Source organism: Rattus norvegicus, chromosome 2, assembly GCF_036323735.1.
Source record: "Rattus norvegicus strain BN/NHsdMcwi chromosome 2, GRCr8, whole genome shotgun sequence".
Lineage (NCBI taxonomy): Eukaryota > Metazoa > Chordata > Mammalia > Rodentia > Muridae > Rattus > Rattus norvegicus.
This window is the reverse complement of record NC_086020.1, coordinates 229,687,168-229,699,401: the sequence shown is the minus strand read 5'-3', so window position 1 is coordinate 229,699,401 and position 12,234 is coordinate 229,687,168. Positions and strand designations below refer to the sequence as shown.

General features: G+C 43.9%; 1 protein-coding gene across 1 annotated transcript in view; it reads left to right on the top strand.

The window, feature by feature from the left end:
- Nucleotides 1–1,671: 1,671 nt before the first annotated feature.
- Metap1 (methionyl aminopeptidase 1) overlaps nucleotides 1,672–12,234 on the top strand; it is a 33,054-nt gene continuing 22,491 nt past the window's right edge. The window contains exons 1-3 of the mRNA NM_001106476.1: nucleotides 1,672–1,870; nucleotides 7,490–7,541; nucleotides 10,238–10,350. Of these exons, the coding sequence (NP_001099946.1) occupies nucleotides 1,757–1,870; nucleotides 7,490–7,541; nucleotides 10,238–10,350 (279 nt within the window). The 5' untranslated portion in view covers nucleotides 1,672–1,756. The remainder of the gene's footprint in view (nucleotides 1,871–7,489; nucleotides 7,542–10,237; nucleotides 10,351–12,234) is intronic.

Here is a 12,234-nt window from a genome sequence, read left to right as displayed (position 1 = left end):
CAGCGACTCAAGCAGCAATGCATGGAAACAAAGATTCGATGCTCTATGCAGAGTTTTAGCCACCACAGGATTGCTGCTATTGAGGCAGCTCAATCCAAAGATAACCTATTTGATGCACAATGAAGAATGACGGCAGGAGAATACTAGCCATCTTCGTCTTCTGTAATGAAACCACGATGCTTAAGAGCAAATATGGTGAAAGTACGGCGATTCACAGCACACACTGGTCTCCAGCAGTCTCGTCCAGGCAGTGTTTGTTGCTGCCTATGCGGCAGCACCCTCGATGCAGAGTGTACGTGCAGTGGGTTCAGAATCAAGGCTGCAGAGGCCACAACGCACAAGCTGAGTGCTGCCAAAATCTCCAAGCAGTTTGCGTTTAATTTTGAAATAACTTTTGGTTGTTAGGCTTTCAAAAACTTTACTATTCCCAAATACTCTGTGACTCCACATTTAGAAGTCGAGAGCCACAGTTTAGGAAGCTGGGATTTGTTCAGTTACATGTCATATTCAAACATATACACATATGTAGTCACTAATTTCCTCAATGTATACATTTTTATTAGATGTTTTTACAGTGGCTATACAGCAAAAGTTACTAAAGAAAATAAGAGCTTTTCTGGTTTATTAAGGTGGGAAAGATTAGAAAACAACAATAACAACAACAACATCAAAATTCACGGCATTCTTCTAGCCACAAACGCAAGATAGAAAACGGTAGTTCTGTTGTCTACTGATTTTGTGTATTGATGTTTGTATCTGATAAACTCTAAAAGCCTTTTACTCTCCCATTTCTTTTCATTTCTCTTTTGGTTTGGTTCTTGAGACAGGGTTTCTCCTGGTAACCCTGGCTATCCAGGAACTTGTTCTGTAGACCAGGCTGGCCTCCAACTCAGATCTGTCTGCCTGTTTCCTCAGTGCTAGGTTTAAGGCATGTGCCAGCACTGCCTGGGTAACCCCCTCAGCTCTTGATTGGTAGAATTCTCTCAAACTATAAAATCAGATTATAATATATATATATATATATATATATGTATATATATACATATATATATATATATCACTAGTATTGAACAATCTGGCAGTTACTACATTACTGATTTCAATGGCCGGGTGTGGAAAGAAAGGCACGAGGAAGGGCGGACTTCAGTCCCATCTCGGCCCATTGATGATTTTTTAAGAATGAGAGTATTTTTTTCTTTTTGAGGCAGGCACTGACAAAGAGAAGCGGAACTCAGAAAAAGGAAATACTTTCCAAGAAGCGCCAGGTGAACCAACCAGAGGAACCCACGCCCTTCCCAACCACTTGCAAGTCAAGGAAACACGGAAGGCTCAAGAATTTCACCGTCGGAGTCCCGTCGTCACTCCCGAGGCGCCCAGTGGACAGAAGTGGGGTGTGGGGTCTCCGTGGACCCTACGTGGCATCGCCACCGCTGCAAGGCTTTGTGCGGGGAAGGCAGAGGCTGCGGGAGGTTGCGGGAGGCTGCGGGAGGGGCACCACTACGCGTGCGCGGAGAGGGCGGGACTGTCGGGGGTCGGCTGGACGGGAGGGGCGGGACAGCAGGTGAGCGCGCGCTTAGGGGCGGGGCGCTGGGCGCGCGTGCGCGGAGTAGGCGGGGCGCGCTGCGTAGGGGTGGGTCCTACTCCTCCGGGTCCGGCGCTTAGGCCTACAATCTGAGTTCCTCCCCCGGCTGGGTCGCTCTCTCTCTCTCTCTCCCCTCCCTTTGGCGGTTCCTCCCTCCTCCGGCAGCCAGGCAGCATGGCGGCGGTGGAGACACGGGTGTGCGAGACGGACGGCTGCAGCAGCGAGGCCAAGCTCCAGTGTCCCACCTGCATCAAGCTGGGCATCCAGGGCTCGTACTTCTGCTCGCAGGTAGCCGCCCACCCCGCGCCCCTCCGGTCCTCCGCCTCTGGGCCTTGTCGCCTCCCGCTTGGGCCTCGGAGCGGCCCGGGCCTCGGGAGCCGGCCGCCGGGGCTCGCGGGGGCGGAAGCTGACCTGCGGCGGGTTCGGGCCACGCATCCGCGGCCCCGAGGGCGGCCAGGTGTGTGCGCAGGTAGGGACGCGCGGGAACCGGTAGCCCACGACCTCCGCCCGAGCCGGGGTCGGGTCTGGACGCCGCGGGCCGCGCTCCCGGGGCTTCTCTCCCGTGCCTGTGCAATCCCTGTCGGAGACGGAAGCGACCTGCCGGGGCCTCGGGGTGGCCGCAGTCTCCTCCGTAGAGGAAGAGCTAGTTTCAGCCTCACTTCTTTTGTGTTTTACTACCATGCTTTGACATTTAAGCAACTTTGAGTGTAGGCGTGGGGGGGGGGGGGTCTGTGTAATTCATTCTTTTCCGTTGGCATCTTAGATTATTAATTTGAGAACTGGTAAGGTAAAGGGATGAGTCACTTCTTCTATTACTGAAGTTCCTACGGAGTAGAAAGGACAGTTCCCTCAAGGGTTGTGCTTTAAGGCTCCGAGGTGGAAGTTTTTGTGCAAGTGAGCAAACCCAGCAGTGAGTGGGGCCCTGACAGAAGTGTGTGTTTATTGAACGGTATTTGTGTTGCGTTGTGTTTCAAGACTCAGAATAATGGCAAGGCAGCCGTAGATAGTTATTATGCTCTTAGTTACAGTTTGTTGAGGACAAGCGTATAAATACGTTGACAATAAACTGACAGGTTCCTGGGAGATGAGAGTTAATCAATAGTCTAAAGGCTTTGGCATGCTAACTCTTCTGAGATCTTGAGTAAGTGAAATTAATTTCCCAAATTCCAGTGCTACTCTTTACAGACAGAATGAGGATACTTTCCCTTCTGTATTCTATAAGATTGTGCTGACAATAAAATTAAGGAAGACACTGTAGCCCTGTAATTTATGACGTTTTGTTTTTTTAAAGGATTCCAGTACAATTTAATGCTGGTATCTAGATAAAGTTAAATAAGACTAATTATGTCATCAGCTGTAGTGACATATGCCTTTAATCCCAGCACTTGGGAGGCAGGCAGGCAGATCTCTTGAGTTCTAGGCCAGCCTGCTCTACAAGCAAGTTCCAGGACAGCCAGGGCTCCATTGAGAAACCCTATCTCTGAGGTGGGGTGGGTGGGGGTTGGGTAGGAGGGTGGTGAGAGAATAGTTATATGAAAATAGCAAAACAACTATTTTCTAATATAAAGTAGATGAAAAAAATAAATGTAAGGTAAAACCTATGACTGAAAGCCTCAGCAGTTGTGGATAAACCATTGCAAGAGAGCGTCACTGTTGTGTGGGTCTTGCTTTTAGAGAGCATATGATCCTTGACCTTGGCTGCCATCACTTTCCAGGCGTTGAACATGGCAGAGAGAGACATATTGCTTGATCTGAAAATAACCTTGGAGCTATCAACCCAGCTCAGGGCCTCTTGTGGTGTTGACATTTTCCAGTTTAACTTACTGAGTTCTGTGTGGAACGTGGATATAAAACAAAAATTGGTTATGAAGGTTGGGTGCCATCTGAACAGATCAATGTATCAATATATCCAGTTTATACAGTGTAAGTTGGGAGGTGCTGGGTGTGGTGGCATATTTCTTTAATCCCAGTGCCTCAGAGGCAGAAGCTGATAAAGCTCTACTAGGCCAACCTGGTTTACTTAGTGAGTTTTAAGGCCAGCCCTTCAAACATGATGAAACTCTTATCTCAAAAAAAGGAAGAAAACAAACAAACAAACAATGGCTGGGCTGAAGAGATGGCTCAGTGGTTAAGAGCACTGGCAGCTTTTCCAGAGGACCTAAGTTCAGTTCTCAGTACCACATGGTTCTCACAACCTTCTCTGGCACCAGGCAACCTGGTACACAGGCATACTTGAAGGCGGAGTCCCCTTACACATAATATAGAAATGAAATCTTAAAAACAACTGGGTGGCATGCATGGATTGATGTGTACTGACGACAGCTCCCAAATTGATTATCCAGTCCCAAGAGGTCAGCTCAGAAGTCACATACACATAAGGATCATTGTATGGACTGAGACAGTGATATTTATGTTTAGACACGAACACACACAAGCACATGCACACACACACACACAATTACAAAGTAATAGAGACAGTGGAATTAAGAGCAAGGTGGTTTATGGGGAGGGTTGGAGGGAGGAAAGAGAAGGGGGAGAGCAGCATAGTTATAAATGAAGAAATTTAAATGCTTACCAGCTTCCTGTTCACCAGGCATAGGTGGCATTCTGTTGTAAAGAATAGGACATCTAAGATTGACTCAGAATGGTAGAATGAGTGTAGCCTGTACTGGAGTCTGTGTGTATATTACTAGTATTCCTGTTATCCATGTAATTAAATGTAAAGCCTAAGGCTTTCCCTCGCCATTGGGCATGCTCTCTTCAGTTTTCCCCCTTCCTCTCATTCTTCAGTTCCCTAATCCTGGAACACTAGTACGCCATGCTAGTGACCTGCAGTTACCCTGGCTGGTGAGCTGTCCTTCTAGCCGAATGCTCCTTCCCCGTTTCTGTACTTTGTAGGCAGTGAGTGGTCAGCACATTTGAATGAATGAGTAACTGTGTGAGAGGGAGAGCAGGGGCTCCTCTGCCGGGTGAGGCCATGTATGTAACTTCTGGTTTTCATTATCTTTGGAAACAGGAGCACTAAGAATTCCTGTCATATGGTTTTGATAGGTAAGGGACTGACCAGAAAAGTAAACTATATAAATAATTTTAATAAAAAAATAAAATCGTTTTTATCTGAGTTGTTTCATTTTAAGAAATTTTCTTCCTTCAATGGAATAAGACCCATTATCCTTAAAATTGAGCTTTCTGAAGGTTTTGTGTTTTCTACTAAGTTAACAGCAGTTCTCTTCACGGGCAAGGGTGCTGTTTGGTTTTTTGAGGTGGGAGCTGAGGTGTATTCTTTGTTGTGTTTTCTGAAGTTCCTTGTGTCAATGTGTGCTCAGTTCATTAAGCGAAGATTAAAGCAGTGGGCCTGATGTGGAAAGTGGGGTTCTACCCTTGCATCACCCTTCTAAAGGATGGATGGTATGCTAGACAAGGTGTCTGCTGACTGTGACGGGACTAGCGTTTCCTTCTCTTCCTTCTCTTCTCTCTTTTTTTTTTTTTCCTTTTTTTTTTTTTTTTAAAAGCAGGATTTCTCTGGGCAGCCCTGGCTGTCCTGGAACTCAGTGTGTAGAGCAGGCTGGGACTACGCAGGTGCTGGGACTGAAGGCACACCCTCTGGGCCAGCTAAAGTTTGACTCTCTTGACTGCTGTTACGTAGCTTCTGTTCTGTTCCTTGTCTTGCCCTAAGCTACATACATCAGCCGAGAAGGACATAGTGTGCTACTGTTTGTGGCCTTCAGAACTTAGAAAGTCAGTGACTGTAGCTAAGTGAGAGGAGATGGCATTGCAGTGAGCTGTGGGGTCAAAGTCTTCCCTGTGTCCTTCTGGGTGGATGGTGGATCCTTAGAGTTGGGAAGAGGGTTAACAAGAACATGTAACCAGTTATATACCAACCAGTGTTTGCTATATAACTTTAAGATGCTGATCGCCTTGTTTATTACTTACCATGTGTGAGCGTGTTGGGTCTGCATGTTTGTATGTGTACAGCAGGGGTGCTGGTATTCTTGGGAGTCAGGAGTGGTCATCAGAACCGCTGGAACTGGAGTTAAGGATGGTTGAGTGCCCAGGTGGGTGCTGGGAACTGAACTAGGGTCCTCCACAACCTCAACAAGTGTTCTTACCTGCTGCCCAGTTGCTTGGGCTCCAGCCTCATGTATCGAAAACAGATCTAAAGAAATAAAAATATTTGACAGTATTGGCTAGGACATTTGGGTACTTTTTTTTTTTTTTTTTTGAGATAAATTCTCATTATATAGTTCAAGCTGGGTCCTCTCAGCTTTTTTATGCTGGGATTACAGGCACATGTCCAACTTATATTCTGGACAAATTCTTACAACTAGTTCTTTCAAAATAGCAAGGACAGAATCCTAACTGTTTAGTCTGTAGATTACTAGTTCATACTAGATGTGCGTGTCAGTGAGCTGGTCATCACCCCCACGGCTCTCCCTGGTCAGTGACGCTACTGCCTCTGTCTCTCGGCTTGCATGGAGCAGGTGCTGTCTGTTTGCTTCTCTCACATCCACAAATGTCCTGTACCATTTCACAGAAGAGGATGGTCAGAAGGAATTGACCAACCAGAAATGAAAATAAGACAAATGATAAATGGGATAATGTTGATATGAAAATAAACCAAATAGAGAGCTGTAAAAAAAACATGTTTTTGGGGAAGCTTGATAAATGGCGCAGTATAAAGGACATTTGCAGCTCCTGCAGAGGACCTCGTTTCTAGCTCCCACAATGGGTGGTGACAACTGCCTTACAATTTGAGCTCCTGAGGTTCTCCTGTCCCCTACAAAATAATGTTAAAAATTATTTAAAAAATGTTGGTGATGTGTGATTTTTTACATTGCAGGCTTTCCAAAGACCATAGATATGCAATCAGAGGGAAGGGGAGTGTGGTGTGCCTGTGTGTGTGTGTATGTGTGTGTGTGTGTGTGTGTGCAAGCAATAAATGTTGCAAGTATACCATCTTTGGGGAGTGGCACCGACTCATGCTGAGGTAAAGTACTGGGTTAGGCATTCAGCAGTAAATATAAGACGGTTCCTCACCATCTTACAATGCATGAAACAAGTAGTAAGATGAACATTCCATAACTAATTCCATAGTTTAAGTTATAAAGAAGTACATAGTGCTTTGAGAAGGGAGGGATATGGGAGGGTGAGATTATGTTAATGATGAGTCTGTTCTAGCAATAATAGATACCACAAAGGCTTCAGACTAGAGAACACCTATAGACTTGAGCACTTGAGAGAGCTGGTTTCCAGATGTACCCAGAGTTAAGACCTGTTTTTTTAAACTTCCTGACAGAAGAATTGTAGAGGTGGGATGGTTGTTTTTGCCTTACAGTTTAAGAAGGGATATTGTCTATTATAGCAATATATAGTAATAACTGATGGGCCAGACATGAGGTGGGCTGGTCACATTGTGTCTGCAGTCAGGAAGTGGGACCAGGCATCAGATCTCAAGGTTAGCCCCCAGTGACCTACTTCTTCTCACAGGGCTCCTCCTTAAAGGTCCTACAACCTCCCCAAACAGTAATACCAGTAGTTAGGGGTAAGTGTTCACACAGTATGCAGGGGTGGGGCGGGGTAGGAATACTCAGGTATCAAAGGCACTATATACTCCATGCAAATGCTCTGCCACTGAACTGAATTGATACTATGAGTTGATGTCAGTTATTAAGCTTTCTCTAAATATTTATGTTGCAAACCTTTGTGTTTTAGCCTCTGTGTTTGTTTGTTTATTTTTGAAGTGTAGTCTCAATGTGTAGTCTTAGTTGGTGTAGAACTCAACGGCATGCCCCTGCCTCCGGAAGTGTGGGATTGAAGAGCTGTACTACTGCCTGACCAGTACTATTTCTTCTGTGTAACAGTCCTTAAAGGAAGGCCTGACACTGATGTCCTTGTTTGCTCTTTTAGGAATGCTTTAAAGGAAGCTGGGCGACTCACAAGTTACTACATAAGAAAGCAAGTAAGTAACATTGCTTATCCTTGTGTCCTTTGCCGTGAGTGGGGCTTTTGTCTTAGTGTCAGGACTTCTTTTAGTTCAGAAAGTATTGTTTGAGAGTTCTGAAAGCATGATCCTGACATCTGGAATTACTATTTTTTGGTATTATGTAATAAAATATGTGAATTATATCTGCTTACTCTTGTTTTGTAGTTTAATATGAAAACATGAGATCTTTGCTAAGATAGGTGGATCTAGCTAGGCCAGTGCCTGATAGTGCCCTAATCTTATGACACCCTCTTGTCTTTGCTAGAGATGTTTGCGTATTATAGGCTGAGGATGTGGTACTTGTTGATTTTACTTGGCCAAATCTCTGTTGCCCTGTAACTGATAGTGGTCTTAAATTCCTGGCCTCCCTGTTTCTACCAGGCATGTGTCACCGTCCATACCCTGCTCATTTTGGGAGGTATCTTATATGACCCCCAATGAAACTATCAACTGTGTCTTAGCTATTGTCAGCCTCACTGACGAGATGTTTATTCATGATAGCCTTTCTGTGTCAGCTAGCTCCTCATCCTGTAAGTTTAGTCATTAGTGTGGCTGACCTGAGACAGCCTGCCACGGTGACCTGGAAATTGACAAGGACTTGCTATGCATAAAGCAGTACCATCTGATGGGATGGCTTGCCCAGGTGGTGTGTGGAGGTTGGTGTGAACTCTGTCTTAATGGTGTTGGTGCTTTGTGCTCATCTGCCTGTCTCTGGGTGTTAGGTGGTCTAATAAAGCTTATTAGATTGCGTTATCTGAGGGTAGGCAAAACAACTTTGAAGGAAAAGGAAATAAAAGTCTGAAAAGATATATTTTTCATGATGGTATAAAGCAGTATCTGTGTTTAGGGAGGGAATTTAGTCTGTGAGTGGGACCTACTGTAAGCGGAAGTTCACCAAAGCATAAAGGGAAAGATAAACTGCTTTTGGCTTGTTTCCTTGAATGGATGTATATGGCTTGGAGGTCATGTATTTTGGGCCTAACACTGAATGAAGTCTGATGCTCTTGGCACACTGCCTGTATCTTATGGACCTGTGGCATTGTGGTTTTTGAGAAATAGTGCAGCATCCTTTGCTTTCAAAGCAAAGCAGTTTACAAAGTTTTGCTAGCAGCCTCAGTTCATCTCAGGATATTAGTGCTTGTCTAGCATTTGGGACAGATGACATGGATCCTGAAATGAAAGCTTACTTAAATTTTCAGGTGTAAATTTCAAGTGAGCTCTGTACAGAGATTAGAAAAGAACCCTGTGTTTCAGCTCTTGTTTGTCTGGGTGGCTTTGTGTTGTCTGTCTGGATGGCTTTGTGTTGTCTGTCTGGATGGCTTTGTGTTGTCTGTCTGGATGGCTTTGTGTTGTTTGTCTGGATGGCTCTGTGTTGTTTGTTTGTGGTCTGCTTTCAGTTCTTTGAAAATAGACTTGTAGAAGGGCAGGAGTGCAGATCATCATGGAGGTTTGGATGTGAAAGGTTTCCCTGCCTTCCTTTTTCCTCCTCCCTGGGAGTGTGGCTAAGCGGTTTTTTTTTTTGTTGTTGTTGTTTGTTTGTTTTGTTTTTTTGTTTTTTTGCATTTATCCTTACATGCAACATGTAAGGAAGGAAGTCATTTGGGGGGGGGATATGGTTTTCTTTGTCTACCGTGTGGGGTATTGGAGACCAGATGTAGGCTTGGCAGGCAAATGCTCCTTTGTACCCTGAGCCACCTCAACAGCCTTGGAATCTAGAGATGTAGCACCTGCTATGACTTGAACTTCATGATCCTCCTGCCTTGGGCTCCCAATGCTGGAATTACAGATTTATACAGATTTATATAGGCTCAGCAAAAGCCTGAATCCCAATTGTTCTAATCTAGATTTTTTAAAATATTTCCAGAACATATTCCCAGAGGCTCCTGTTTCAGACAAACCATCTCATGCTAATCTTACCTAAAGCAAGCATCAATTGTCATTTTGAAGAATTTTCAGTAGTACTTGAATCTAGTGACAGTGAATGGAGTCTCTTTTTGTCTTTCGGTCAGAAATAGTTTATTTTTTATTTTTTTTTTTAAGATTTATTTATTTATTCCATGTATGTGAGTACACTGTCACTGTCTTTTGACAGACCAGAAGAGGCCATCGGATCCTATTAGAGATGGGTGTGAGCCATCATGTGGTTGCTGGGAATTAAGAGCAGTCAGTGCTCTTAACCACTGAGCCATCTCTCCAGCCCCAGAAATAGTTTTATATTGATTAAAAACCTTCATTTAAAAGCCAGTGAATGGTTAAATTGGAAATGGTTTTTTATGTAAGTCTGCTTTGAGGTGATTTAAAGATCACCGATTTTCAATAATAAGAGAATAGAATTCAGCTGTTAAGTCTGATTTCAGATGGGAAGGTATTGTTCCTATTTGATTCCTAAAATTAACTTTGTATGAGTTGATATTATAGAGTATAATATCAACACACACACACACACACACACACACACACTCTCACTCACCGTTGAAAGCTGTTTTGTTTGAGACTGTACAGTATGTGTCTAGGTGGTGCTTCTTCCCTGAGATCTGAGAGTGTTCGAAAGCTTTGTTAGGTTAGATCGGATGCTTGCTGGGTTTTTGTTCCACTAAATGAAAATTAAAGTAAGCCACTGTCTGAAGCATCCTTTCTCTTCTTCTGTTTACGTCTGTCTATCTCTCTTCCAGAAGATGAAAAGGCAAAGCGAGAAGTATGTTCCTGGACTCTAGAAGGTGATGTGAACACTGACCCGTGGGCAGGCTATCGGTACACTGGTAAACTCAGACCACATTATCCACTGGTGAGTATGTAAAGTAATTAGAATGAAACATTGTGTTTAAAGCAATTTTCAGTCTTCTGAAATTGCTGCTTGTAATTTTATTCCAGTGGTGAATTGTGAGCAGGGCTGTCTTCAGAAAGGAATGTCCATTCTAGCTTTCAGGTCGTATTATTTAGGAGCTAAGAGTGACAATTGGCAGCTGTGGAAGAAGTGGAAAGGTTTTAGATGTAAAGACGAAAACTTCATTAATTCCATAGGAGAATGGTGTATGGTACTGCATTTCTACAATTCTTTAATATGACCCATTGTAACCTAATTACAGTGGCTTAGGTACTACTCCTATCCCTGTAGAACTCAAAGTTATTTTAACTGTTTGAGAATTTCATTCATAAACACAATGTGTTCTGTTCAGATTCTCTTCTAACTCTTCCATTGTTTCTCTACTACGTTTCCTTCCTAACATCATGGACTTTTAAAACAGTGACTGACTCCACTTAATTCTGTCTTAGTACGCATGGGTAGGGCTGCCCACCAGAGCAGTGCCCGTCGGGGACTCATTTCTAGCAGGCATCTGCTGCCTAGAGCTCCTCTGCCAGGGGTGGGACTTCATGAGCCCCTCCTTCAGCCCTACTGCAGTTTCTGCTGGTTTGATCTTGCAGGAGTTGTTTGCATGCAATCACAGCTGTTGTCAGTCCTTGTGTGCAGCAGCCTCTGGTGCACAGTAAATGCTGCCTCGCTGCAGATACACACAACCTCTGACTTGTTGGGGAAAACCTTAAATCCAGTGATAAATTGAGTCTTTTTTTTAAAAAGATTTATTCATTTATTATGTATAGAGTTCTACCTACATGTACACTTGCACACCAGAAGAGGGCATCAGATCCCTTTACAGATGGTTGTGAGCTACCATGTGGGAATTGTTGGGAATTGAACCCAGGACCTCTGGAAGAGCAGCCAGTGCTCTTAACCAATGAGTCATCTCTGTAGCCCTGATAAATAGAGTCTTTACTCCCAAAGCATTCGTGCCATTTTTGAATTGGGTACATGGAGTGAGCCTGCTCATTACTATAGCTGGAAGGGTTCATAGCTAGCTAAGACTGTCGTTATTTTCCAGAACTATGAAAACTAGACAGTAGATGAAGCTTCCACTTCAGTACAAAATTAGTTTCTTCTTAGGACGAGTGGTTTGATGTTTGGAGACAAGGTCTCTCCATATAGCACTGGCAGTCCTAGAATTCACTTTGTGTAGACCAGGCTGGCCTCAAACTCACCTGCCACTGACACCCTAGTACTGGGACTAAAGGCATGTGCAGCCACATCCTCTGGGGTTTTCTGGAGTTTTGAAATTTGCTATCCTTATATATTTGATTGGTACCTTTAAAAAGACAAATGTGTCTTCAATATAAAATTTGGAAGAATTCTGTATTCTCCCTCTAAGAGGGTTTACTTTACTCTGAGATGCCACTTTAATGCTATTATCTATCAGTTTGCCAGTTTGGAGCAACAGGGTCCCTGCTGGTGATTTCTAATTTCTTTTTAAAGATTTACTGCTTCTATTACTTAAATTATTATGTGTTTATATCTCTGTGTGGGTATGAGCACAGGAGTTCTGTATCAGGAGAGACCAGAGCAGAGGTATTGGGTCTCCATGGAGTTGGGGTTACAGGTGATTGTAAGCCACCTGATGAGCATGCTGGGAATTGAACTTCTGTCCTCCTGAAGAGCTGACTCTTAAACACTGAGCCATCGCATATATGTGTCACTGAGGCTTGAAGATAAACTTAATCCCAGTGAGCAAGACACGAATGCTATGACATTAACATGTCAGCCAGAACTAACTTTATTAAAAGCTTTGACTTGAGTTCTTTAACTGTCTTCCCAGATTTATCTTCCTTATTAGTTAAC